Raw genomic sequence first — 25,146 nt, 5'->3', positions numbered from 1 at the left:
ATGATATTTATGTTTAAGACTAATAATAATATGTTATAGATAGTAAGATTCATTTCATTCAAAAGACAAAAAGGAAAGAAGTTTTATTTTTTATTTTTTTTGCTGAAAATAAGCAAATCAAATTTAAAAGGATTTTTTTCCAATAAGAAAAATAATAAGGACTAAAGAAGCATTGTATTTTGTGTTCTTACAATTATAATAACAAAAACTAAAGTTCACATGTTATTAATACCAATATCAACACTTTAATTTTGATCACAATAAAAATTTAGGCATTATATTATGTATTGTATTGTTCTTAGAAGTGAAAGAGATGGATTTAAATTACAAATGGTAATGAATGTGTTTGATATTGCATCAACATCATAATATATCGACAACATTTTCACAACAAATCCTAAATGGCAGATTGTTACTAGTTATTATTGTTAAATTACAAATGATAATGAATGTATTTGATATTGCATCAACATCATAATATATCGACAATATTTTCACAATATTTTTACAACAAATCCTAAGTGGCAGATTGTTACTGGTTGTTATTATTGGGGCAAAAAAGTAATTTTAGTGTTAGGTTCAAATTTAAACCAATAGCAACTAATCACCTATAATTTGTTGTGAAAATATTGTAAAAATATTATGAATGTAGCATCTCTCTCGTAATAAATAAATTTGTAATTAATATTTTTGTTTTGTATTTATAAGTCAACATATCATACAAGGATTTTGTAGTAAAATTTGTAACACAAATTGAGATCTGTTTTTTTTTTTTTTAACAAATAAAAATTTATAATAGGTACCCTTAACTCAAACTTGTTTTTTTTTTATTCTTAAGTACATGGACCAAATGGACCGAATTAAACCAAAGTGGACCAGGAGTTTTCCCAAGTATTAGGTGCAGGGCGAAGATTAACAGGTTCAAGATTCTCGAATTGTGTAAAACACGCAAAAAAGGAAAAAAGACAACCAAAACTCGTTATTCCAAAATCCATACACAGCACAGAAAGATATTACAAGATAAAAGGAGGACACAGAGGAAAGAAGGGGTAAAGTGGAAGAAGGCGATAATGGGTGCAGAAGGGCATTTATTGAAGAGAATTCCACGCATTAAATTCCCACAGAGACACCCAACTTCCTCAGCTTCTTCAGGTCTCTCTCTCTTTCTATTTTCTTATCAATCTGTTCTTTTTTTTTTCTCGTCTTTCCTTTGCTTCTTTTCTTGTTATTTTTATTGTCAGTTTCATCTGTTGCTATGACTTCCTTTTGCATATAAAAAGTGCTCAATGATTCTTACACGTCTATATTTACATGACACAGTTTAAGAAAGAAATAAGGGGGTCAAAAAAGTTCGGGTCAATTTTTTATTCAAAATGCTTTATACTATGGTAGCTTCATGTTTTGTGCATCTCTATTATGTTGTTTTGTCAAATTAAATACTGGGTCACTCTTGTTTTTTTATTTCAAACTTTTTGTGTGATTAGTAATTCAGATTTGCTAATTATGTCCAATTTAAGTGTCCTTGTCATTTAGATGAATGAGCTGTATGCTACCAAGACTGAACAGATGAGGAACGAGGATGTCTTTGAGCTATTGTTATAAGAAAAGCAACAATGGCATATGGTTTTGTTCGAAATGTTATACTAGATTGGTTGATGTGATTGTATTTATTATGCCTTGTTTGATTCTAGTGGAACATTACAAGAGCAAGGGAAGGCCAGAAAGGGCAGGGTTTTAGAAGAGAAAAAATGGAGGAACACAAATAATGTCAGAGGATTTTGCTGCCAATCCCAAAAAAAACGTATGATTCATGGAGGATGTGGTCGAGTTAAACACGGTATGAGAAGTTAGAGGTGGAAGTAATTGGCACAATTTAAAGGAAAGTAGGCTTCAATGGTTCTCTTGTGAGCAAAATGTGAAGCTGGGATTTTGGAATATGGGATTAGAGGATACAGGATATGTGATGCCTTATTAAACTGGCCATTAGTGAGTAGTGTGAAGCTTTGATTATATAACATGGATGTTGCTGAGGCAATTATAAACGGAGTGGCAAACCCAAGAGGGTTGTGAAAATAGAAATACAATTGGCTTTACAGAAGTTATGATGTTATTTTTTGATGATATTAATATCTAGAAGAAGAAAAAAGGAAGCCAATGATAGAGCATATGATGGAGCAGAAAAGGAAATATTGGTGATACTTATTAAAGCAATGAGCCTTTTCACTTTTAAGTTCATCTTGTAAGGTGTTGTTCAAGTTTTATCCTATGACTGCTAGGAAGTATATAGGTTAAGATGTCTGTCCAAAGCCTAGGAAACTGTTGATTATGACTTTCACTGGTTCTGAAACCTTAGATTTATTCTTTTTCTTTTCCTTTTTATTTTTAATGAAGAAGTACTACAAGTGCTGTATACGAGAGAGAAATTAATGAAGTGTCCTAGAACTACTGGAAACACACCAATGGGCACCCAAGTCCACCAGAGGTATACAATAGAGAAATAAAAATGCAAGAGGTTGAATTATCAAAAGAATGAATAAATGCAAGAGGTTGATAAAATCAAAAAGAGGAAGATTAGATAATGCCATCACATTTAATCCATGTACCACTTGTAGGCTGACAAGAATGTGGCATCTGGTCTTAGCTAATGAGGAATGTATGTTGACATTATAATGGAGCAGAGAAGGTTTTGTAGCTGATCCCAAGTAAAGGACGAGGCTTTTCTTTTTCTCATGAAATAGTGTAGTGACTATGTAATATCCCAGCACATACTGCTGTTAAGTTAGCTCTATCTTCTGATGTTTCCTTTTGTTTTAGCCCAAACCTCCTGCCTCCGCCCTTAAGGCTTGCTTGTATGGCAGATTGTTCACCTTTCTTAGTTTTTTTTTTATATGAATAAAATTGCAGATTATCAAAAAAAGAAAGGGAAAAAAATTAGTAATGCTTCTTTTTAGATTGTATCATATGACTGTTTGTGGGACCACAAATCCATGAAGATGTCTCTACTGAAATCCAGGTACTTGTAATACTGGTCTGGTCATTAAACCCCTGGTTTTTCAATTCAAGCAATCTGAAATACATCATTGTTCAAGAATGTCATTTTATATGATGAGTGGCAGTAGTTTTTCGTAGTCTGTTGCTCAGTGCTTTGCCTTTCTTCTGTATGCCCATTTAACATTGTTATGCTTAACATTGTAAACATGGGCTCCTTCAATGATTGTACAAGCAATATCCCTCCTCCTATCTACATTGTGAATCTGATATTTTGAAAATATTTTTCAGACACCCAAGTCACAAAATTTGCACTACCAAGAAATGGTTTCAAGCTGGCTTCAATAATTTTGATATACCCAATGGACCTCTCAAGGGAATGAATGGCTTCATCAGTGAAGCACATATAACAAATTAGATAATGAGATGCTCTTGGTTGAGCAAGCAACTCTATGTTTAACTGTGAGCTTAATGAAGCGACATAAAACTTTTTTTTGTTTTTGATAAGTAAGCTGTTTTTTTCCCCTTGAAAATTTTCTAATTTTAACTGGTACCTGCTAGTAATCCTAAGGAGGAAACACCTTTGGTCAAAAAATTTGTCCATTGATGTATTCTTTGGTATAACTCTGCGTTGACACCCCAAGAGAGTCACTCAACTTAAATGCATGTAAGGCGTATCCTCCAACCAACCTTTTTGGCAACTGTTGTAGAAGCATTGTTGCATTTACTTTTATTGATCTTTAGTACAGATATGCATTATAGCTTTTCTTGTTTGTTTATAAGTGTGCACCTACAAAAATATTTATTTTAGAGTGCCATACTTTTCAATGTATAGGTTCTGCATCTCTAGCTCAACATGCGTCAACAAATAAGGACACTTATAAGTCAGATGTTCCAGCAGCACCCATAAACACTGCTGTGGGAGGGAAAGCTACTCTTCAGCCAAAACGCACACCAGTCTCAAACAAGGAGATAGAGGCTATACTGGTAAAATAGATATTCTGTAGAATTATCAAAATTCAAATATTTGGAGTTGGGATAGATCAGAACTGAACCCAACTTCTAAACCTCAAAATGTGCAATAAGGGTGTTTTCCACACAGAGAGCTAGGTTGCTAGGTAACTTACCATCTTTTGTGGCAAAATGCCTGCCTAGTAATTGAGCCTTGGAAAGATAAGATTTCCCTGAAATTGTTTGCTGGAAAACTCCTTTATTACTACTTGATTTTATGTAATGCATTCATTACCGGAATTCATCACTCTGGTAGCAATTAAGGATGTAAAAAGATCTGTGTAGCATATCAAGCCCCACCAGTAACTTTTCAACTAGTAACTGATGTATTGTTATGTTCCTTCTCACTTTTTTCCAGTTGGGTGGATGCGACTGATCTGGCCAAGAATTATTACCATGCAAATGCAATGTCATCAAGAGTATTAATGTACTGTTTTCTATCATTTTGCTAATAATCAAGCTCTTTAAATACTCTTTTATTGTATATGTAAGAGAGTTGGAATGTAAAGGAGTTCTGAGGGCAGGATAAATAGACCTTGCTTTGATCTCACAAAAGTAACAGATATATATGATTTCCCAGGAAATAATGTGGTTATTTATTCAATGTTTCATATAAAAAAAAGGCACTGACTATGATACTTTCGTTGCCTTTTCTTTTTCTTTTTATGATTTCAGTCCCTGTATTTCTTTGCCTCTTGTTTAGGAACTATTCACGTCTGTTAGATTGTGAATATCAGGCACTGGGCTTCTGATTGTCAACCAATATAATTTGTCATCCACCTAAGCGATGCATCAGGTGTTCAAGTCTAGGAATTGAAGGTAAGAATGTCTACCAACCACCTCTCTCAAACTCCATCTCCGTTTTGTTACGAGTACGATCATTTTTTAGCTGGAGGTCCTTTTATTAGACTCCTCCCATGTCCAACAGCAGCCAGTCATTCAAGATTTTCCTGGGCTTATCAATGCATCTGGGTGCATGTGAGTGAAAAATCTAACTTGAACTCAAACATCTAGGCCTGTTTGGTTGTTGAGCATATAAAATCTCAAGATTATTGTCATTGTTCGGATATTCTATTTCTATTGTCAAAACATGGTCACTGTTTGGATATTCTATTGTTTAAATTTCTATCATATAAATATCTTTGAAATAATTTTGTAGTTTCTTATCTGGAAGGGAAGCTATAGAATTCATAATTTGACAACTATGGATATATTTTTAAACAACAAACAAAACAAGCACAACCGTTAATAAATGTATCTTTGGGTGAAATATAAGAATAAGATATTTTTTTTCTAAAATATAATCTATGTGGTTACTTTTGCAATGAAAAGTTGAACATGTGTGAAATTAATATTTCACAAAAACAAGATATATGAACATCAACATTTTCTTTTTAAAAGATTAAAGCTATAGTTCTTGTGTTTTGTGTGATTTATGATATTTATTGGAAATGTGTTATGTGTGAATTATGATATTTATTGGAAATGCGACTGTCAGAAATCTATAAATAAACAACCAATTTCTTATGAATTTGAAGAACATAATGATTTTCATCCAGAAATCAAAACAAATAACCAAAAAAATCAAACAAGGAAGAGGACTAAAAAATTGGAATAAATATCAAAATGATGTAAAAGAAGCACCATTTCCTATTCCTACTTAATAAGCACCATAAATAGTTCCTATCAAGTACAAATCAGAAGGAATTAGCAAAATTTCATTAGTTTTATCCCACAAACTAGTTGCTCTGGCAGTCTAATTGGACAGAATGGTTTCACCTTCTCTCTTTTAACTAAAGGAGGCAATGAACTAGAAAATAAACAAGGACATGGTAGGCTCAATTCTAGAGTAATCCAAGATCTTGCTTCCTCTTTTTTTGAAAATTTTCTTTCATTCAATTCCTTGGCAATGTAATAAGATGGCACAGATGTTAGCTGCATATGCTAAGGATATTAAGGACCTCTGCATTTGGTTAAGGATGAATTATCTGGAACATGTACAAGTCTATCCCTTTTCACTCAAAAACAGTTAGCGAATCAATGTGACAATATAGGCTTTCCAAATTTCCAGTGTGTTGGGGTTTGGGAGTCTTAAGCAAATGACCCACAGATATGACAAGGGGAGTTTTCTTTCCCTTCATCAATTCATTGACCTATTTGAATTCTTAATGAGGAAAAGATGCCCTACACAACCTTTAATAAATTCTACAAATACATCGCTCAATTCTTGCAAAAACATATTAATAAACACAATTCGTATCGCAAGACCAACAAAGATTGTAATGAACTTATTGAAATCAATAGCTCTCATAAATATTATTAATGGACTTTATGAGAGCTATTCATTTCAAATTTGTTGACAGATGTGCACAAATGGAGATCCAGGCAACTCAAAACTTCAATCAACATAGCATTAAAAAAATTTTAAATTTCCCATACGCAATTCTTTAATCAATAATTTAGAAGCAAAACTGTACATTTTATTCCTTAATAAGGACCAAATTTAAAGAACCTATAAACATTATTAATACTTAAATTAAACCCAAAATCCTAAAATCTATGTCCAGCCACTTTGAAGCTATTTCTTACTTCTGCAAAATCCTTTGCCGCTACCCAAGGAAATCCACTTTTTCCTCCCACTCCAATTTTTGAATTTATACTTTTTCTATATCTTCTTTCATTTGAATACTGTATGGGAAAGAATAATTGAGGTCTCCTATGTCATTACAGTGTGTTTGCTGCTATCTTGGTGCCTCTTGTTAAGGTCATGGTGCCTCTTGATAAGGTCTTCCTTGATCACAGGGCTGACTTCAAGGTCTTTTTCCTCCCTTGTAAGATATTTATCAACCTGTGCAGCAGCTTGCCGGCCTTCAGAGATTGCCCATACTACCAGAGACTGGCCACGCCGACAATCACCTGCAGCAAAGACCCCATCTACGTTGGTTGAGAAACGGCCATAGTCTGCCTTGATGTTTGATCGATTGTCTTGCTCCAAACCCAACTTCTCTGCTGCTGTCTGTATAAGCACAAAGCAGAACATCAATGAGCAACTCTCTTTTACAAACCAGGTAAACTCACAGTTTTAAACCTCAGCCCCAAGATAACTTGGAACAAGATTTCGTTAGTTAAAAAAAAGTTAATTAGGCCATTTGTTTTCTTTCAGACTTTGCTCTAGGGAGAAACTCAACTTGGTCACCAGTTTCATTCTAATGATGAATTATAAGGTAATAGCAAAATGAAGAAAACTAACCGACTCAGGGCCAAGGAATCCCATGGCTAGTAGAACAAGGTCAGCCTTAATGATCTCCTCAGAGCCCTCAACTTCCTTGCGCTGAAACTTCCCACTAGCATCCTTCTCCCATTGGAGACGTACAATTTCAAGTCCTTTGACAACCCCATTCTCATCTCCAATAAATCGCTTGGTCAATACCTCATAAGATCTTGGGTCTTTTCCAAACTTGGTTGCAGCTTCCTGATGCCCATAGTCCACCCGGAATATGCGAGGCCACTGCAATCCCAAAATTAAAGAAACTAGTTACATAAGCATCTAAACATATATTTGACAAAGCTCACATTCTGCATACCTTTTTCTTTGAAAGTAGCAACCAAATATTTCAACATAAATTCATATTATTCACAATAAGTTATCAATCTCATGCAAATTTTGTCAACTTTGGAGCAAACAAATGTGCAGATAAAGGAATTTGTTGTACAAATGATAACGCTGAAACAATGACTTTTAGTTATCAAATTTGGTTGATGGTCCCTTCAGTATTTATATGCTTATGTAACTAAAGGAAAAAGCTTGACATTGACATGCATCATAAAGGAAATAGTGGGGTAAAGAAAGTTAAACCTGTGGCCAAGGGTTGCCTGGGGCCCTAGTTTGTGGTGGCTGAGGGAGAACCTCTAGATTTACAATGCTACTACATCCATGCCGGATAGATGTCCCTATGCAATCCGTGCCTGTGTCACCTCCACCAATGACCACTACATTCTTTCCCTTTGCAGAGATGTAGTTACCATCCTGGAGGTTGCTATCAAGCAAGCTTTTAGTGTTTGCATGTAGAAACTCCATAGCAAAATGGACTCCTGATAGCTCCCGTCCTGGTACAGGAAGGTCCCTGCACCAAATATAGCCAGCAATATTGAACATGCACTGATAATGACTAAGTGCAGATAATCGAGTTTCTAGTGGTAAATAGGAACTGAAGACAAATCATTAATGTAATCAATCCACCTACTACAACTTACCTTGGTTTTGTGGCTCCTACTGCCAAAACAACAGAATCATTCTCCTCTCGGAGCCGATCAAGAGAATACAAGGGATCAGTTCCAACATTAGCATTAACCACAAAATTGACACCTTCTTGAGCCATAAGGTTCACCCGCCGTTGAACTACATCCACTTTGTCAGCCTTCATGTTTGGAACACCATACATCATAAGTCCTCCAATTCTGTCAGCACGCTCATACACAGTCACTGTATGTCCCATTCTGTTTAGCTGATCAGCAGCAGCCAAGCCAGCTGGTCCACTTCCAACAACTGCAACTCTTTTTCTGCATATATACACATTAATTATATTCATGAAAATAATTCCAAATCTCTCCAGTAAAGGAGAAGAAAAAAAAAAACCCTCCTCATTGCAAAGAAGAAAAACTTGACAGAAAATACAAAATCATGATCATATATTCTAAGAATAAAAGGCATACCCAGTTCTCTTCAGGGGAGGCCGTGGTACCATCCATCCCTCCTCAAAGGCCTTGTCTATAATGGCACATTCAATGCTCTTGATAGATACAGGATTCTCAATAATGCCCAGGACACAAGAACCTTCACAAGGAGCAGGGCACACTCGGCCAGTAAACTCTGGGAAGTTATTTGTCTCAAGGAGACGATCTAATGCCTCACGCCACCTATTTTGGTACACTAGCTCGTTAAATTCAGGTATTTTGTTTCCTAGAGGACATCCAGAATTCTCCTGCAAAATTTAAAAGTAAAGATTTAAATGAGGAAAAGTGCATATGAAAGTTCAAACCTAGATGAAAATATATAGTTACATACAATTTACGAAAAATGGGAAAATGAGAGAGTAATTCTTACCTGATGGCAGAAAGGAGTACCGCAGTCCATGCAGCGGGCTGACTGAGTGTTTAAAAGTGGGCCAGGTTCTGATTCCTCCATAACCTCCTTCCAGTCATTCATCCGAACCTTAGGATCCCTGTAATGAACACCCTCACGCTCATATGATACAAACCCTCGATGTTTGACTGCATTGGTAACCTGAGTAGGCCTCCTCAATGGTTCAGCCTCTTCTAGCTTCTGCAAATATCACCACTAACATCAGACCCTCATATAAATTATACACACTATACAGGTGAACTAGAAAACTAAGCCTACCAAATGCATAAGCAAGGAGAAACCTCCTTTAGAAGTGAGGTGGTTTTGAAGACTAAAACTTTCCAGTCAAGAAATCAATATGAACAGCTACAGACTCAGCACCATTGCTGAGTTGGAAAGTTATTGATGATTCTCATCTGGACCCACCACCGATACCACTTTATTATCCACCGTTAACAACTTGCCACATTGGTAGTTGTGAAATATGTTGTGGATTTTGATTTTATGAACCAGCTAGCTATAAAATTTCTCGTGTTTGAGAGAGAGAAAGAGAGGACCAATATTCAGAGTTAAACGTAATGACTAATTACCATCAGAAGAGAATTACCTGATTGGATGTTCCATTTAAAGATGCAGATGCTAACTTCTTAAGCTCTTCAAAAGCATCTTTTTTCAATAATTCTCCCTCATCTTGTTCATCAGCTTCTTCAGAAGCATGTTCAACAGCATCCTTGGAGGCTTCCTCTGCTTTCACGTTTGCAAGAACCCGTTTATACTCCCTAGGGAAAACTTTAATGAATTTAGGCAGAAGATTCTCAAAGTTAACAAGTATTTCTTTGGCAAGCTGGCTGTTTGTGTGACGCTGATGTTGCTGTATCATCATTCTAAGAGTCATGATATCCTCTTCTTGTTCAACTTTATCAAGATCTACAAGCTCAGTATTGCATCGAGATTGGAATTTTCCATCCACATCAAGAACATATGCAATACCACCACTCATACCTGCAGCAAAATTTCTGCCAGTTTTTCCAAGTACAACAACAGTCCCACCAGTCATGTACTCACATCCATGATCACCAACACCTTCAACAACAGCCTTAGCCCCAGAATTACGAACACAAAATCTTTCTGCTGCCATCCCATTGAAATACGCCTCCCCACTTGTTGCCCCATAGAGAGCCACATTACCTATTACAATGTTTTCTTTTGGATCAAACTTGCTTTCCCTTGGAGGATAAACTACAATCTTGCCACCAGATAACCCTTTACCAACATAGTCATTGCTGTCACCTTCAAGCTCCAGCGTTATTCCAGGGCAGAGGAATGCTCCAAGGCTCTGACCTGCACTTCCAGTGAATTTGATATGGATGGTATCTGCAGGAAGCCCTGCCATTTGATAGCGTTTAGTCACTTCATGACTAAGCATTGTTCCAACAGCACGGTTCACATTGTAGATTGGTGTTTCAATGTACACAGGAAGACTCTTTTCTAATGCAGCTGTAGACAGTGAAATAAGCTCTTGGTCCAGTGCCAAATCCAAGCCATGATCCTGTTTCTGGACACAGTACTGTGCAGCTTCAGGTCGAAGTTCAGCAGCAGGTCTAAGTACTAAAGAGAGATCAATATTGTCCAGCTTCTCATTGTTCTTAGTCACTTGTTTATCCACTTCAAGCATATCTGAACGGCCAACCATCTCTCTTACAGTTCGAAGTCCAAGTTGTGACATAATTTCCCTCATTTCCTCTGCTACCATGAAGAAAAAGTTAATAACATGTTCCGGTTCTCCAGCAAACTTCTCTCGAAGTACTGGATCTTGGGTAGCAATGCCCACAGGGCAGGTATTCTTGTGGCACTTTCGCATCATGATGCAGCCAAGAGTAATGAGAGGTGCTGTGCTGAAGCCAAATTCTTCTGCACCAAGAAGTGCAGCTATAACCACATCTCTTCCAGTTTTAAGTTGGCCATCTGTCTGGAGAACTGTTCGACCACGAAGGTCATTAGCAACCAATGTCTGGTGAGTTTCGGCCAAGCCAAGTTCCCATGGGAGCCCAGCATTCTTGATTCCAGTCCATCTAGAAGCCCCTGTTCCTCCATCATGACCTGAGATCAGAACGTGGTCAGCATGCCCCTTCACCACTCCACTAGCAACTACTCCCACGCCAGCTTCAGATACCAACTTCACACTAATTCGAGCCGCAGGGTTGGAGTTCTACAAATCAAAGGAAATACATCAGATGGCCTACAACTCCATTAATCAATTAAAAGTACACAAATTTCAACCCCCATTTTCCTGAAAAAGATTCAGTTTACATCTAGACTCATTGTTTATTTCTACCCAATAGCAAAACCAATAGTCTAACAAATGGAAGGGGGCTGAACAAAAGAATACAAATAAGCAGCTTATAAGGTCTTGCAGTGGCAGAAGGGGGATACAATGAAGTAAATTTACCAACGAAACAGGTATAGGAACAGCATGTACACAAACCTTAAGATCATGAATTAATTGGGCAAGATCTTCAATTGAATAAATGTCATGATGTGGAGGAGGACTTATAAGTCCCACCCCAGCAGTAGAATTTCTGGTGACCGCAATTTCTCCTACAACTTTGTGTCCAGGAAGCTCACCTCCTTCACCAGGCTTGGCCCCCTGAGCAATGGCAAAGATCGAAGTTAGAACAACATCAATTACAGAGAATAAACAAACTCAGTTCTTATTTAACCTCACCAAATGCCAAATGTAGGTATCAAAAAAAGATGCAAAGGCACCCAGAGGTGCTTTGCAGACACAGCATCATCTGCCATGAACACAGATCCATAAACAAGAGGAACATCCGTTCCAATAGGAATATAGGGGCCAAATAGGAATGTATGAACATCAAAAGACATAAACTGAAGTTCAAATGTATAACATCAAACAGGTACCTGAGCCATTTTTATCTGTAATTCATCAGCATTAGTAAGGTAATAACTCGAAACTCCAAATCTCCCACTTGCAACCTGCTTAATTGCACTCCTTTTTGGGTTCCTTGAGCCATCTGGAAGAGGCTCCATGCGAGATGGTTGCTCACCTCCCTCACCTTCAGCGAAATTCAAATGAAGAATTAGTGATTTGAAAATATCATTAGTCCTTTTCTCCTAAAATAAAATAAAAAAATTCATGTGTAAGAAATTACACATAAAAAGCTTTAAAAAAAAGCTCATTACATAAGCAATGCAAAAATGATCAGTTCCAACGCCTGATTCAATCGTCACCAAACTCCCACATATGAATGTTATAGTATTTAGCTGATCCTTGACCAAACACTAAGTACTCTAGTTAAACGTGGGGACGTTATAAAGGTAGTAAAAAGCAAACCTGTATTCGACTTTCCTCCAATCTTATTCATAGCAATAGCCAATGTTGTGTGCGCCTCCAATGATATTGATCCATAACTCATGGCCCCAGTACAGAAACGTTTGACAATTTCACTGGCAGGTTCCACTTCATCCAAAGGAACTTTTTCCTCTGCCTCTTTAAATTTCAAGAGCCCCCGCAAATTGCAGCCTTTATTCAACTCATGAATAAGCTTGGAATATTCTTTGTAGGCAGCAACACTGTTAGTTCGGGCAGCCTCTTGCAGCTTTGAAATGGCAAGGGGATCATTCAAGTGAAGTTCACCACCTTTCCTCCAATGATAATTCCCTGGGTTTGGCAGTGCAACAGCTTCCGCACTTCCAGGAGGGAAAGCTCGAGAAGGAAATGCCAACTCATGCAGATGAAGTGCATCACGAGCAAGCATCTCAAAAGTTGCACCCTCAACTCTACTTGGGGTTCCTGCAAAGCACCTCTCGATCACTTCTGACGAAAGACCCAGAGCTTCAAAAATCTGAGCACCCTTATAAGATGCCAAAGTTGATATCCCCATCTTGGCAAGAACCTTCATCATTCCATAGTTGCTTGCTTTGAAGTACCTCTTTACTAGTTCTTCCTTGGAGTGAAACTCACCACTTGCTTTCGGTGGGATCTTTCCATCAACCTGCAATCTCCAAACAGCTTCTATAGCCAAGTATGGGCATATACCATCTGCACCAAATCCTACCAGTGTACAGAAATGGTGTACTTCACGTGGCTCAGCAGTTTCAACTATCAACCCAACTTGAGTGCGCTCAAGCTTTTTAACTAGATGTTGATGTACAGCACCAACAGCCAAGAGGGAGCTTACAGCAACTCGCTTAGGTGAGAAAGCTACAAATTCAACAAGGACAAATAAATCAGTCAGAAAGCCATGGTTTTCCATCAAGTATCTGTCAAATGCAATTAGATGTAACTCAGCTCAACTCAAATCAACTACAAATGCTTAATTTATTGGATGAAATTAAATGTACTAAAAAAGGAGAGAATGTTATACCTCTGTCAGAAAGCACAAGTAATGTATAACCCTCCTTAATTGCATCTTGTGCTTCAGCACATATCCGATCCAGTGTCTCCTCCAGTCCCTTGCTACCTCGGTCCTTGGAATAAGTTATGTCTAGAACTTTGCTTCGCCAACCTCTATAATTCATCTTTTTTATTGCTTCTGTTTCTTTGATAGATAAAAGAGGACCTTTTAAAGAAAGACGATGACATTGTTCTTCAGTGGTCTCTGTCAGGTCACCTTCTGGACCAATCATGCATTCCATGGAGGTGACTATCTTCTCCCGAATAGGATCAATTGGAGGATTTGTTACTTGGGCAAACATTTGCTTGAAGTACTCAAAAGTGAGCTTCTCTCTGTTAGACATTACAGCCAAGGGAGTATCATTTCCCATAGAACCAAGGGCTTCTACACCATCTTTTGCCATGGGTAGCAACAACATTTCCAAAGCTTCAACAGTGTAACTACATAGGGATGCAACAATTAGTAAATCATTCCTGTCAAGTGTAAAATTCAAGAAAGCAATAGCATTTGCAGGACAGAGATTTACATACCCAAAAGCTTTTAATGGAGCCAATAAACCATGAATGCCCATGTTTCCCATGTTGTCGTCATTGCTAGACGCCTAAAGTAAGAAAATACATTAACCAAAATGAGAATTTCTCACAATAGAAAATTAAAGAGAACAGTATTCTCATACTTACAGGAATCACTCCCGCAATAAGAGGAAGGGCCCTTTCAGATTCATGAACAGAGTCAACTATATCCTTGAGTTCAATTTTTTGCCTTTTAAGCCACTCGCCATAAGGCCTTTGCAGTGAGTATTGCTGCTTCAAGGCATCATCATCAACAACAATATGCTTCTCAAAATCCACTAAAAGCATCATGCCAGGGTTTAGCCTGCCTTTCCTACTCACATCTTCAGGTGGAATGTCTACTACACCAACTTCACTGGCCATGATAACTCGTCCACTGTGGGTGACGTAGAAACGCCCAGGTCGCAGCCCGTTGCGGTCCAAAGTTGCTCCCAGATAGCGGCCATCAGTAACTGCAAATGATTTCACATATATAGCGGAAAAATTAGATAATATCTATTATAAAGTTTTGGAGAGTGTGCAAAAATTGCTAGAATTATTACATGATATAAGAGCTGGGCCATCCCATGGCTCCATCAGAGCTGAGAAATATTCATACAGTGCCTTTCGATCAGAGTCCATATTCTTGTCATTTTGCCATGCTTCAGGAATCATCATCATAATTGCTTCAGGAAGACTTCTACCAGCTCGAACCAGAAGCTCAAGGACGCCATCAAAAGCTCCTATGGACAGAAAAAAAAAGTCATATAAAGGCACATCATAATACGATAAGATCATAAACAGAAATTATAATGCATCTAACCATTTAACCTTAATAACCTTCAAGCAAGAACTTATATATGCATGCATATATACAAGATATCAAGCTAAAAAGTTCACCTGAATCAGATGAACTGGCATCAACAATTGGTAGAAGCATCTTTAACTCATTAGTTGAGAGACCAAGCTCCTTACACTTTAATAGACCCTCACGGGCCTTCATCCTGAGTAAAACGTAAAATGTGTCAGTCCATCCACTATTCTGGAACCCCAGAGAGAGAGAAATCAGCTTTGACAGGACCATATGCTGTAAATCAGCCAGCTATGGCCTATGTGTTTTTCACAGTTTCCCTCGTTTTAGTAATTTTGCGAATTAACAGAATGCACACACAGTGGTTGGCAAGGTTTTAGAGACAGATTTAGACTATGGTTATTATCTCATAAACAAATTCAAGTTCTTTCCCAAGTGGATTTTTAAAGATTCCTTTATTTATTCCTTGCAGTCAACGATGAGCTTACAGACCGTAATTCTGGAGTATCCTCCAGATATCATATGCCTGTTCAAGAAGTCATTAACTGAGCAGCGTCAATGAGAACTGTATCTTATGAAGCATCATTTAACACTTGCATTTATTTCAACTCTCATAAAGCGCATTCAGATAAAAAGTGGCCTTTCTGATTGATCTTCCCCAGCATATATTATAAGCAACCAATCAAAGGACAAGCACATTTCACAACATGACTAAAATTTGAATTACAAGTTTACCCAATGACAATAATGGCAAAACATCAGTAGGAAATGTTCTTGTGAGATGACATCACAATTATTAACTTCAGCCATGAACAAGCATTCTTGACAGGAAATAAAGGAACCGTGTCTAAATCAAGGTGCTTTGCTATTGTATCAATCACAAACTGATTTAACAAGACATGCATAGTTTTATGTTCAGAAGGATCTTTATTAGTTATACGGTACATCATTCAATCCCACCATTCACTAAGAACATAACCAAAACCCTTTTGCTCAACAACATACCAGTTTACATTGCCTCTAAGAGTGTTAATTTCTCCATTGTGGCCCAAGACACGCATAGGTTGAGCACGATCCCAGCTAGGAAATGTATTTGTTGAGAATCGAGAGTGGATCTGCACCAACAATCAAAAGAACCAAGATTGTCATGGGCAATCCAATCTACCATATTCAGAGTATAATAAGTAGATGTGGAAACAGCATTGATGAAATTTTTTTTGGCACTAATGCAATGCCATTATAAATCTTGGAAAACCTAAGCTAGTTTGATCAACACAATTTCTTTCCCACCACTCGATTGAAAAATCTCATCCTCAATAACTGATCACAAAGAGCACTGCACCTAGTTTCTCTGCAAACATGATTATCTTGATAATGAAGCTTTCTTACCAACTCACCCAAAGCATCTAATCCAGCATCCAAATTCAAACAGTAATCAAGGGAGTGGAAGAACTTAAGAGATCATTCAAACCTCAATGCCTCAGAAGTCATTCCTCAACCTTGCACTTCTTCAGTTACCAGTTGTTCCCATGCTGTTTGTTGGAGTATGAGGTTAGTGTAGAGAGAAGAAAAGTGAATGGATAAAATATTTACCAGGGCCATGTAGCTCGTAAACCTTTCATTGCCAATATCTGCGTAATAATAATCCTTCAACTGAATTGGCTTTAACTGACCTTTGTAAACAACAGTCCTGCACAAATCAGGTAAAGAAATGAACAATGTTATTGCAAGTAGGCAAAGAAACTAGATGATATACTACCTAGTGATTTGGCTTTCCAAAAAGCTCACCTTGAGGAAAGTGAACAGATATAGAAGTCCTTGGCACCCCCATATTCAAGGTTTAAAGCAGCTCTTAAAGAAATCATTGAAACCCTTCTCAGTATGTACATCTGTGGAGAAAGCAATGAAAACAAGCATTAACTACAGGAGAATGCTATCAAATTTGTTCCCACATTAACTATAAAAAATAAATTGATGTACAAATAATCAAACCCTTTGTTTCCTTTGTGTCCAAAAAATTCAGGTTGGTTTGAATCATCAAATCATGCAACATTTTTCTTTTACCAACTCAATTCTCAAAATGAGTTCCTAATTGAATACATATGCTTTGCTCCAAAAAACTGACAATTGGGAAAACATAACTATAAATGTGATTAAGAAAAAAAAACTTCTCCTAACAATACTGCTGCATAAGAATCATGCCTTCCACCTTGAACCTCTATAACTAACTTGTAGGGTATCAGAAAAAGAAATGTACCTGCTGCTCCAAATCAACTTGTGACTGAGGAGCTGGGGTAAGGAACACTTGCTCAACCACAGGCTCTGTCTGCAAGGCAGACTGGCCCAGATCTGTGTTATCTGTTGGCACACGTCGCCACCCAAGAACAGTATGCCCAAGAGACTCCGCAACCTTCAAAAAAAGATTTTCATAAATATTCCCGCCAGAAAGATAAAATCATTAGAAGAAGCAGATGAGAAAGTAAAGAAAGCAAATTGGACATAGTGAAACATAAGCAGGTATGTCGTAAAAACCACTTTCAATAAAGAACATGAAATCCACTGAAGAGACCACCTAAATAGGAAAGAAGTTATATTCATAGGACCACAGTCCATCTGGCTAATATACATTGTAAGTAATATAGACATGGGCATGGGGAAGGGTCAATCTCCTCCAATAATGACAGGCGTCAGAAGACCACCTACACATCGATGTCATGTTTCACGTTGAATCATAATGGGATTTCCAAATTCCAGCAATCAACAAAAAACAGCTGGGAAATCTGTTTTCAAACCAAATAAGTGCCATGCAAATAAGGAAATATTACTGCACTAGTACAAAGAGTGGTCCGTTCAAATTGAACAACTAAATTGGAAGTGTTACAGGATCAGTTACAGGATCAAACAAATGTAGTTTGAGATAGCAACAACAAAGTAACTGACAGTGTATGTATGACACGTAGCAATTAAACTGTATGATTGGTGAAAATGGATAAGGCAACCCCTTGAAGGCAAACATTAAACCTCGAATCAAAATTACCTTTGTAAATACTTTTTTGCTTTCATCCCTTCGAGTGTCAGATGAGGGCATAAAGAACATGCCAACAGCATATTCACCTGGTGATGGGAGCTCAAACCCAAGATCCTTAGCAGCCTAAACAAAAAACCAACCAAACATCAATGAAATCAAATCTTACCCAACAACAACAAAAAAAAAAATCCCAAATTCAACTAACATAGATCAATATGCCTAATTGCTAATCATAAAAATAAAAATAAAAAAACCAGAGGCTCTTGAACAAGAACAAATTTTTAGTATTTTCAAAAAATATTGAAACTTTTTTCCGTGGAAAATGTCTCCAGAACAGGGACCACTAGAAACAAACAAGTAAAAAAAAATTTTAATACTTAAATTTAATACAATACCACACTGAGAAGGAAAAAAAAAAAAAAAAAAAACTTTTTTTTTTCGCTAAAATCAGTCAAAATAAACAGAAACCAACAAATAGAAATTGCAGAGTAGGTGAAAAATAAAATTAATCCTAAATAGAATCCAAATAACTTTTTTTTTTTTTTAATTTTTATATACAGTACCTCCTTGTAGAATTGGTGAGGAAGAGCGACAAGAATCCCAGCCCCATCACCGGTATTGGCTTCACAGCCACAAGCACCTCTATGTGCCATACGTACCAACATTTCCAAAGCATCAGTTACCTACAAAAACCATTAAAAACCCATTAAAGCTATAAAGTCTTTAACACACACACACACACACACACACACACACACACCCACCCACAAATCCAACAACCCCCAATCAAAAACACCAACACCGACTTCAGCAACAAAACAAACACGCACGCCCACAAATCACATAGCTTAAATTCACATGCACAAAATCAAAATATCTCACACATGCATGCAAATACACATGCACACATACATACATACATACATACATACATACATACCGTTTTGCGGCTACTCTCGCCGGATAACTCTGCGACGAACCCGACCCCGCACGAGTCCTTATCAAACGACGGGTCGTATAACCCGAGGGGCTTTTCGGGCACAGAAGACAATGCGGAGCGGACTTTTCCGACCCTGAGCTTCGGTGTCCGGCCGGGTCCATCCGACTGCCAAAAATGGAGCCTCCCCGACCCGGAAGCTCTCAATCGGGTCCCCAAAAACTTCTTGTCTAATACATTCACCGACGACGACTTCTTCGCCGCCGCCGCCGCCGAGCACCGAGTACTGAACCGGGTTATCGGGGCGGCATTGAGTTTCGGTTTCGGTTGGTTCGAGGACTTGTTAAGCGATAGCAGAGGAGAGGAAGAACCGGTTCGGAGGTGGAAAATCGAACCCGAACTCGCTAACATTTTCGGGAATTATCGAAAATCCAATTTTAGCTAGATTCGCGATTCTTTTATATACTTAAAAAAATTTGAGCTCTTTTAGGAGCCTAAATCGGATCTAAGTTTTTTAGTCCAAATAAGATTGAAATACAAGATCAAGATAAACTCAAATCTGAGCCAAGAAACAAAGAGAAATTTCGAAATAGAGAGATAGAGACTTTCACTATTTTTTTTCTCTCTGTTCCTTTTTTTTATTTTTATAATAATATATTTACGATAAGATTCACAGATCTAAACGGTTCGGCTTCGTTCTCCGCCAAATCAAATGACTTTTTTTCGCAGAGAAAAATCCGTTTGATTCAGACACAAATACAGGTAGTTTATTAGAATTTAAAATAATAATAATAACAATAATTTTCACACACTATTTTCAGAGAGAATTTCCTAGTCACGTGCAGCGAGAGATATATGGTTGCTGAGGTTCGAATCAGGAATAGCCAGCCTGAACTAACCAACCAAACGCCGACTTTCCCGGGAAACGAACAACACAATAAGAAAGAGAGAGAGAGAGAGAGACTAAGCGAGAGAAACCGAGAAAAGCACAGAGAGCAAGAAAGAGAGAGAGATTTTGGGTTCACAGGCCTAGCTGTGATTTTATAGAGAAAAGAGAACATAGAAAAAGATGTATTCAGGGGCATGCGGGGATCACCCGCCACAAATTATTTTACAATATTATTACAGCAAGTTGCTGACACGTCAAATTAAAGTCATACTATTATCTTAAACTATTTTATAAAATTTTTATATGTTTAGTTTTTAATTGGCCAGTCACTTTTCTATTTTTATATTTTTATTATTACTCTCTAAAACGATTGAATAAGAAATTTAGAGTTCAATTACTACCTACGTTAAATACGAATTGATACTTTAATGCGATAATAAAGAATTATCATCGGAACAAACGCATTACTATATGCAAAAACTTGGAAAAATAGGTGTGATTTTAATTTTAGCTTTTTTCTCTTTTACAGGTTTTACCAGTACGAGACGTGACAGATTGGAATTTGGCTTTGTGACACGTGTGAGTTGGCCTATGCGGCACGCGACAGCCGCTCATGGTGGGTCCCAATTTCGGGCTTCGGTTCGTGGAATAAGAGTAGACTACTAGACTCAATAGATATATATGGGAGTTTTGGACGTACACGTTTTTTTTTTTACCCTAATTTAATAAATATGGACGAATAAAAATTGTTAAGTACAATGCGATGGCTTTTTTTTTTTTCCCCAGATGTTTCAAACCGACTCGCCATAAAGATTTAGATAAGTAGGAGTAAATTCTCAACAACAAAAAAAAAGATAAGTAGGAGTAAATTTTAGTTGTTTCTTATCCATAATAAAAATAAAAAAAACCATTTATTGAAAAACCTTCAAAAAAAAAACCTTTTATTGAAAAAAAAAAAACAGATAGCTGAAATTATTGCTGGTTGCCAAATTGTTTTAAATGACTCATTTGCCCTTTTTAATAATCAATCACATTTATTTTATATATTTACATAAAAATAGCATATTCATTTTTTTTTTGAGAAATAAAAAATAAAAATAAAAACAAAAAATAGCATATTCTGTTAGGATAGAATGCAAAATCTCTAATTTACATCCTTCAATTCTAATATGTCACATTCAGATACAGTCATCACCGTTGGCCGTTCCTTTTCATCCTTCACCATCATTTTTTTTCTCTCTCTCTACACAAAATATCTATATTAAATTTAAATTATTTATGAATCTTATTTTTTTAGTGTTAAAATCATATTAGTTGGTTACTCCTTCAATGCATTGAAAAGTTTATATTTTTGTTATAGAATTTAATCTCTCTAATATTTTATTTTATTTTAAAATATAACATTTATATGTCAATTGTCAATGACATTGATTATAAATATATTTATATATGGAAGTATATATACTAGCATTTATATATACTAGCTAGTATATGGAAGTATATATACTAACATTTATTAATATTATATATATATATATATATTAATACATAAATCTTAGAGAAAGTTTAATTATAATTTGAAATTAGAATCCAATTTTGCGCAATGTGTCTAAATTTATGTGGAGATCACATTATAATTATCCATTTAAGTTTTTTAATTTTTATGTCAACTGAGTTAATGAGTGAAATACTAAAAAACTAATATCAATGAACTATAAAATTTAAATAAAAAAAATTCACATATTCTCAATAGGAATCATCGCGCAACAAAGATCCCCCCACATTCTATCTTATTAAAATTTAGAAAAAAAAATGATCATAAATAATATTAAATTTGGGTAGTAATTTTAATATATGACTAATTACGTTTACTTTAAAAATAATAATTTGACTAATTATTTATATTTTATAATAAAAGTTGTGTTTAATTTTAAATGCATATATGCGTTTATATAGATTACATGCTAGTTAAGCATTAATTGTGATAGTTTTTGTACACTGGAAAGTCTATCATTGAATAATTTTTTTTTCTCTTTTATTTTTTGTCTAAACATATATTTTAATGATTATGTAATTTATTAATGGCATTGATTATATGTGTTTGTTTATGGAGCTATATATATAATATGATATATTAAGACAGTTTAATAAAATATGATTTTAAAAAAAAATTCTTTAATGTTTGTCTACATATTAGCTTAACAATTTTGGTAGTTATTAATAGTTAATTATGGTGGTTATTAATAGTCTTTTATTTTAATTATAACAAGATTTTAATGGATAGTTTAAATATAGAATATAATTAAATATTAAATAAATAAATAAATTTTGCAATTAATGTTTGCATTACTGCATTCTACAAGCAAATTCATCTATTTAATAAACAAACAAAAAAACCAAAATTAAGGCTAATAATTCAAAATCTACAAGGATATTCAATGGACAAGTCAGAAGACAGTTAAGATTACACTAGGGGTTATTTTGAAGGTTTTATCCTCTTTTTTTTTTTAGAAATGATATGTCCACAACATTTTTACAACAAATTCTAAGTGGCAGGATGTTACTGGTTATTATTGTTGAGGCAAAAAAGTAATCTTAGTGTTAGGTTCAAATTTGAACCAATAACAACTAACCACCTATGATTTGTTGTAAAAATGTTATGGACGTAGCACCTCTCTTTTTTTTTTTTTAGAGAGTTTCAACCTATGGCATCCGCTCCTGATTCCTGATGATAACTCTTTATCATCATCAAGATACCAATCAGTTTTTGGTATAGGCGAAACCCCAAATCCCTTATACAACCATAAAAAAACTTTATCAGCTGAGCTAACTAGAACCACGTTTTATCCTTATTTTGTCATCGCAAATATATGTAAGATAGCTACAATACAATATTTGGAAGGAAAATTTGTAACCATTCATAATAAGGTTTGTTCAACCCGAACAAATGTCTATTGGAACTTTTTTCCTCGAGTTCATTTTTATTAATTAGACCAAGTTTTTGATTTCGCTCAAGTCTTTAGTCTTGCACAATGAACAAAAATTTTAGTATTCAACTCATTCTACACCCTTACAAAGTAAAAAATCCCAAAACATTACAATAGTTTTTGTCATGAAATTAATCAATACTAAATTTCCTAATATTAGGGTTGCTTGAGGCACCTATATTTGAACAACCAAGATCAAACTAATCCCATATTTAATGGATTAATCAAACGGACCAGATATTTTACAGGACATAAAATGTAAGTAAGAAATTAATAAAAAGAATCAAAATGAAGAAAACATTTTAGATTTTGAAATACCAAATAAAAATGTTTTAAAATTGAGATACTTACCAAAATGCAATTTACCAAATATTTTTCTCATCCATCTTAGGTAATTATATCATTTTTAACAATAACTTCATTTTTTATGAATTTGTTTCTCACAAATACAATTATATTATTCTCAATCTCAATGATGTCATATCGTTTGAGAGCTAAAAGAAACTCTATAAACCAATCAAGAAAAAAAGAAGAAAAAAAAGAAGAAGCAAAGGTCAAGCAAGTAATATTGGAATAATTTTATTTTTATTTGCAATAAGAATAATAATGAAATGAAATTTCTTGTAATAAGCAAGGCATACATGCATGCACGCTATTCATAAAAATATCACTTTTATTTTTAGAGTCATGTTAACGAGTGCCCTAAGGCCATTGGTTAACAATCTATTTTAGGAAAGTTTTGACACTATTTTTATTATTATTTTTTTTTATACAAGATAGAATTCTACTCTAGCCTAATCTAAGTGTATATGTGTGTGAAGCTCTCTCCTAGAGACTTGAACATCGGCCTTTGCCCCCCTACACCCCACAAGCATTTATACTTATGGAGTGACCATCGCACCAAGGGTGTGCGGTGGTACATCATTTTTATCGGAAATGAAAAAAACTATCAAAACATTAATTACTTTTTTTTTCTTTTCCCATAAAAAACTTTCTTTAAAGGCATTCATTAGCATTTTCCTTACTTTTATAATAGTTTTTTTTTTTTTGAAAACATAATAGTTTATTGAATTGATACATTTTGTGTTCAAAAGTCTCCACTTTCAACAAACACAAAGAAAAAATGTTAGTCTTTTAAAATAACAAGAAACTTCATTCCTCGTTTTCACTCTCCATTAATTTGTTACCCCCTTGTTCTTTTCTTTTACCGCTATTAGCTCTATGTCCGTAATAAAAGAAAAAATATTTATTTTATAAATATAATTCTAATTATCATCATAATTAGTGAGATATTTAAAATTGTAATCTATACTATTTATAAGAGGATTTCCTATTTAAACTGGATTTTTGTGTGATTCAAAAATACTATCATTAATTAAGGGTAATTCTCTTAAAAATATGGTCATAAATGTAAAAAAAAAGTAACCAATATATGATATCTATTTATGCTTTCTACAACACCTACAACTACTATCATTTTGAATTTAAAGAAGAGAACTTCTTAAATTTAGATTTTTTTTCTGTTTTTTTTAAAACAAAAAACTAAAAGAACTCCTGAAATTTAGTCTTCTTTCCCTCGCTTTTATCTTATTTTTCCCACCCATTCTTTTATATACTATCACAACATCACTTTCAAACACACGTTAAAAAAAATTACACTTAAAAATATTTTAAAAAATATAAAGAAGAGTCTATGAGCATACGCAATACGCATGCATAGAGGCTAGTTATAATTATAAGAATACAACACGTATATTGAATCACTTGATTTAGAGATATAATGTAATGTGCAAGAATTATTAAAATAAATTTTTTTTTTAATAGTCTTGAAAATTTTGGTAATGGAAATTTAATTGGAAATTTAATTTGAATTCAAAACATAGATAATAGGGTTTTGCCTAAATTAAATTAAATTAACTTAATAATTAGTAGTAAGTTATATACAATTTTAGTTGGAGTTTAATTTCTTGAAATTTAGGTAATAGAATCTTAGTTAAATTAAATTATCCTACCAACTAATTAGATAGACTAATTTAATTATAACAATAAAAGTGGGTAGCCACTTTTCATGATGAGAAAATGGCCAATTAGCACAACCACAACTTATAAGATCCGACTTTTACTTCTTTGATTTTTTTTGTAATATAATTTTATTTTGAATATAATTTATAATCTTGAAACTTAGGTAATAGAGTTTTAGGTAAATTAAAATACTACAAAAATTAAAGAGCGAAGTTAAGAATTTAGGATTCAAATAATAATTCAATGGTAATAGCATTCTTCTGATGGCTTGTGTCTATTATTTGAATCTCGCATTCATCTCCATCTCCTTAAAAAAAAGTACAATCACTTTATTTTGAATTTTCGTCAAAATACCCTTATAAAAATCATAATTATTATTTAT

The 25,146-nt window shown here is 35.0% G+C and overlaps 2 protein-coding genes across 4 annotated transcripts; one reads left to right on the top strand and one right to left on the bottom strand.

The window, feature by feature from the left end:
* Positions 1-937: 937 nt before the first annotated feature.
* Positions 938-4,554, top strand: LOC142618569 (uncharacterized). The gene is made up of 3 exons (XM_075791514.1): positions 938-1,152; positions 3,824-3,975; positions 4,358-4,554. Exons 1-3 carry the CDS (start codon positions 1,071-1,073, stop codon positions 4,373-4,375), a joined length of 252 nt encoding a protein of 83 aa, XP_075647629.1. The 5' UTR covers positions 938-1,070; the 3' UTR covers positions 4,376-4,554.
* A 1,832-nt stretch (positions 4,555-6,386) lies between these two features.
* Positions 6,387-19,889, bottom strand: LOC142619748 (glutamate synthase [NADH], amyloplastic). 3 transcript variants are annotated; one of them, XM_075793003.1, is made up of 22 exons: positions 18,870-19,889; positions 18,493-18,612; positions 17,939-18,052; positions 17,159-17,311; positions 16,690-16,790; positions 16,495-16,591; positions 15,907-16,016; positions 14,991-15,094; positions 14,654-14,833; positions 14,220-14,563; positions 14,070-14,140; positions 13,510-13,979; positions 12,477-13,346; positions 12,044-12,198; positions 11,607-11,768; positions 9,729-11,330; positions 9,104-9,322; positions 8,713-8,981; positions 8,254-8,559; positions 7,856-8,123; positions 7,250-7,507; positions 6,387-7,015 (listed from the first exon to the last, which is right to left on the bottom strand). In XM_075793003.1, the coding sequence occupies exons 1-22, from the start codon at positions 19,275-19,277 to the stop codon at positions 6,716-6,718; spliced, it is 6,681 nt and encodes a 2,226-aa protein (XP_075649118.1). In that variant the 5' UTR covers positions 19,278-19,889; the 3' UTR covers positions 6,387-6,715. The 3 variants fall into 3 exon arrangements, with proteins under 3 accessions (XP_075649118.1, XP_075649120.1, XP_075649119.1); XM_075793005.1 differs by lacking the exons at positions 16,495-16,591; positions 16,690-16,790; positions 17,159-17,311; ... (1 more) ...; positions 18,493-18,612; positions 18,870-19,889 and adding an exon at positions 16,373-16,422; XM_075793004.1 differs by lacking the exons at positions 16,495-16,591; positions 16,690-16,790; positions 17,159-17,311; ... (1 more) ...; positions 18,493-18,612; positions 18,870-19,889 and adding an exon at positions 16,299-16,322.
* Between the last annotated feature and the right edge of the window lie 5,257 nt (positions 19,890-25,146).

This window comes from Castanea sativa, chromosome 12 (assembly GCF_040712315.1).
Source record: "Castanea sativa cultivar Marrone di Chiusa Pesio chromosome 12, ASM4071231v1".
Classification (NCBI taxonomy): domain Eukaryota; kingdom Viridiplantae; phylum Streptophyta; class Magnoliopsida; order Fagales; family Fagaceae; genus Castanea; species Castanea sativa.
This window is presented reverse-complemented; position numbering and strand designations above follow the sequence as displayed.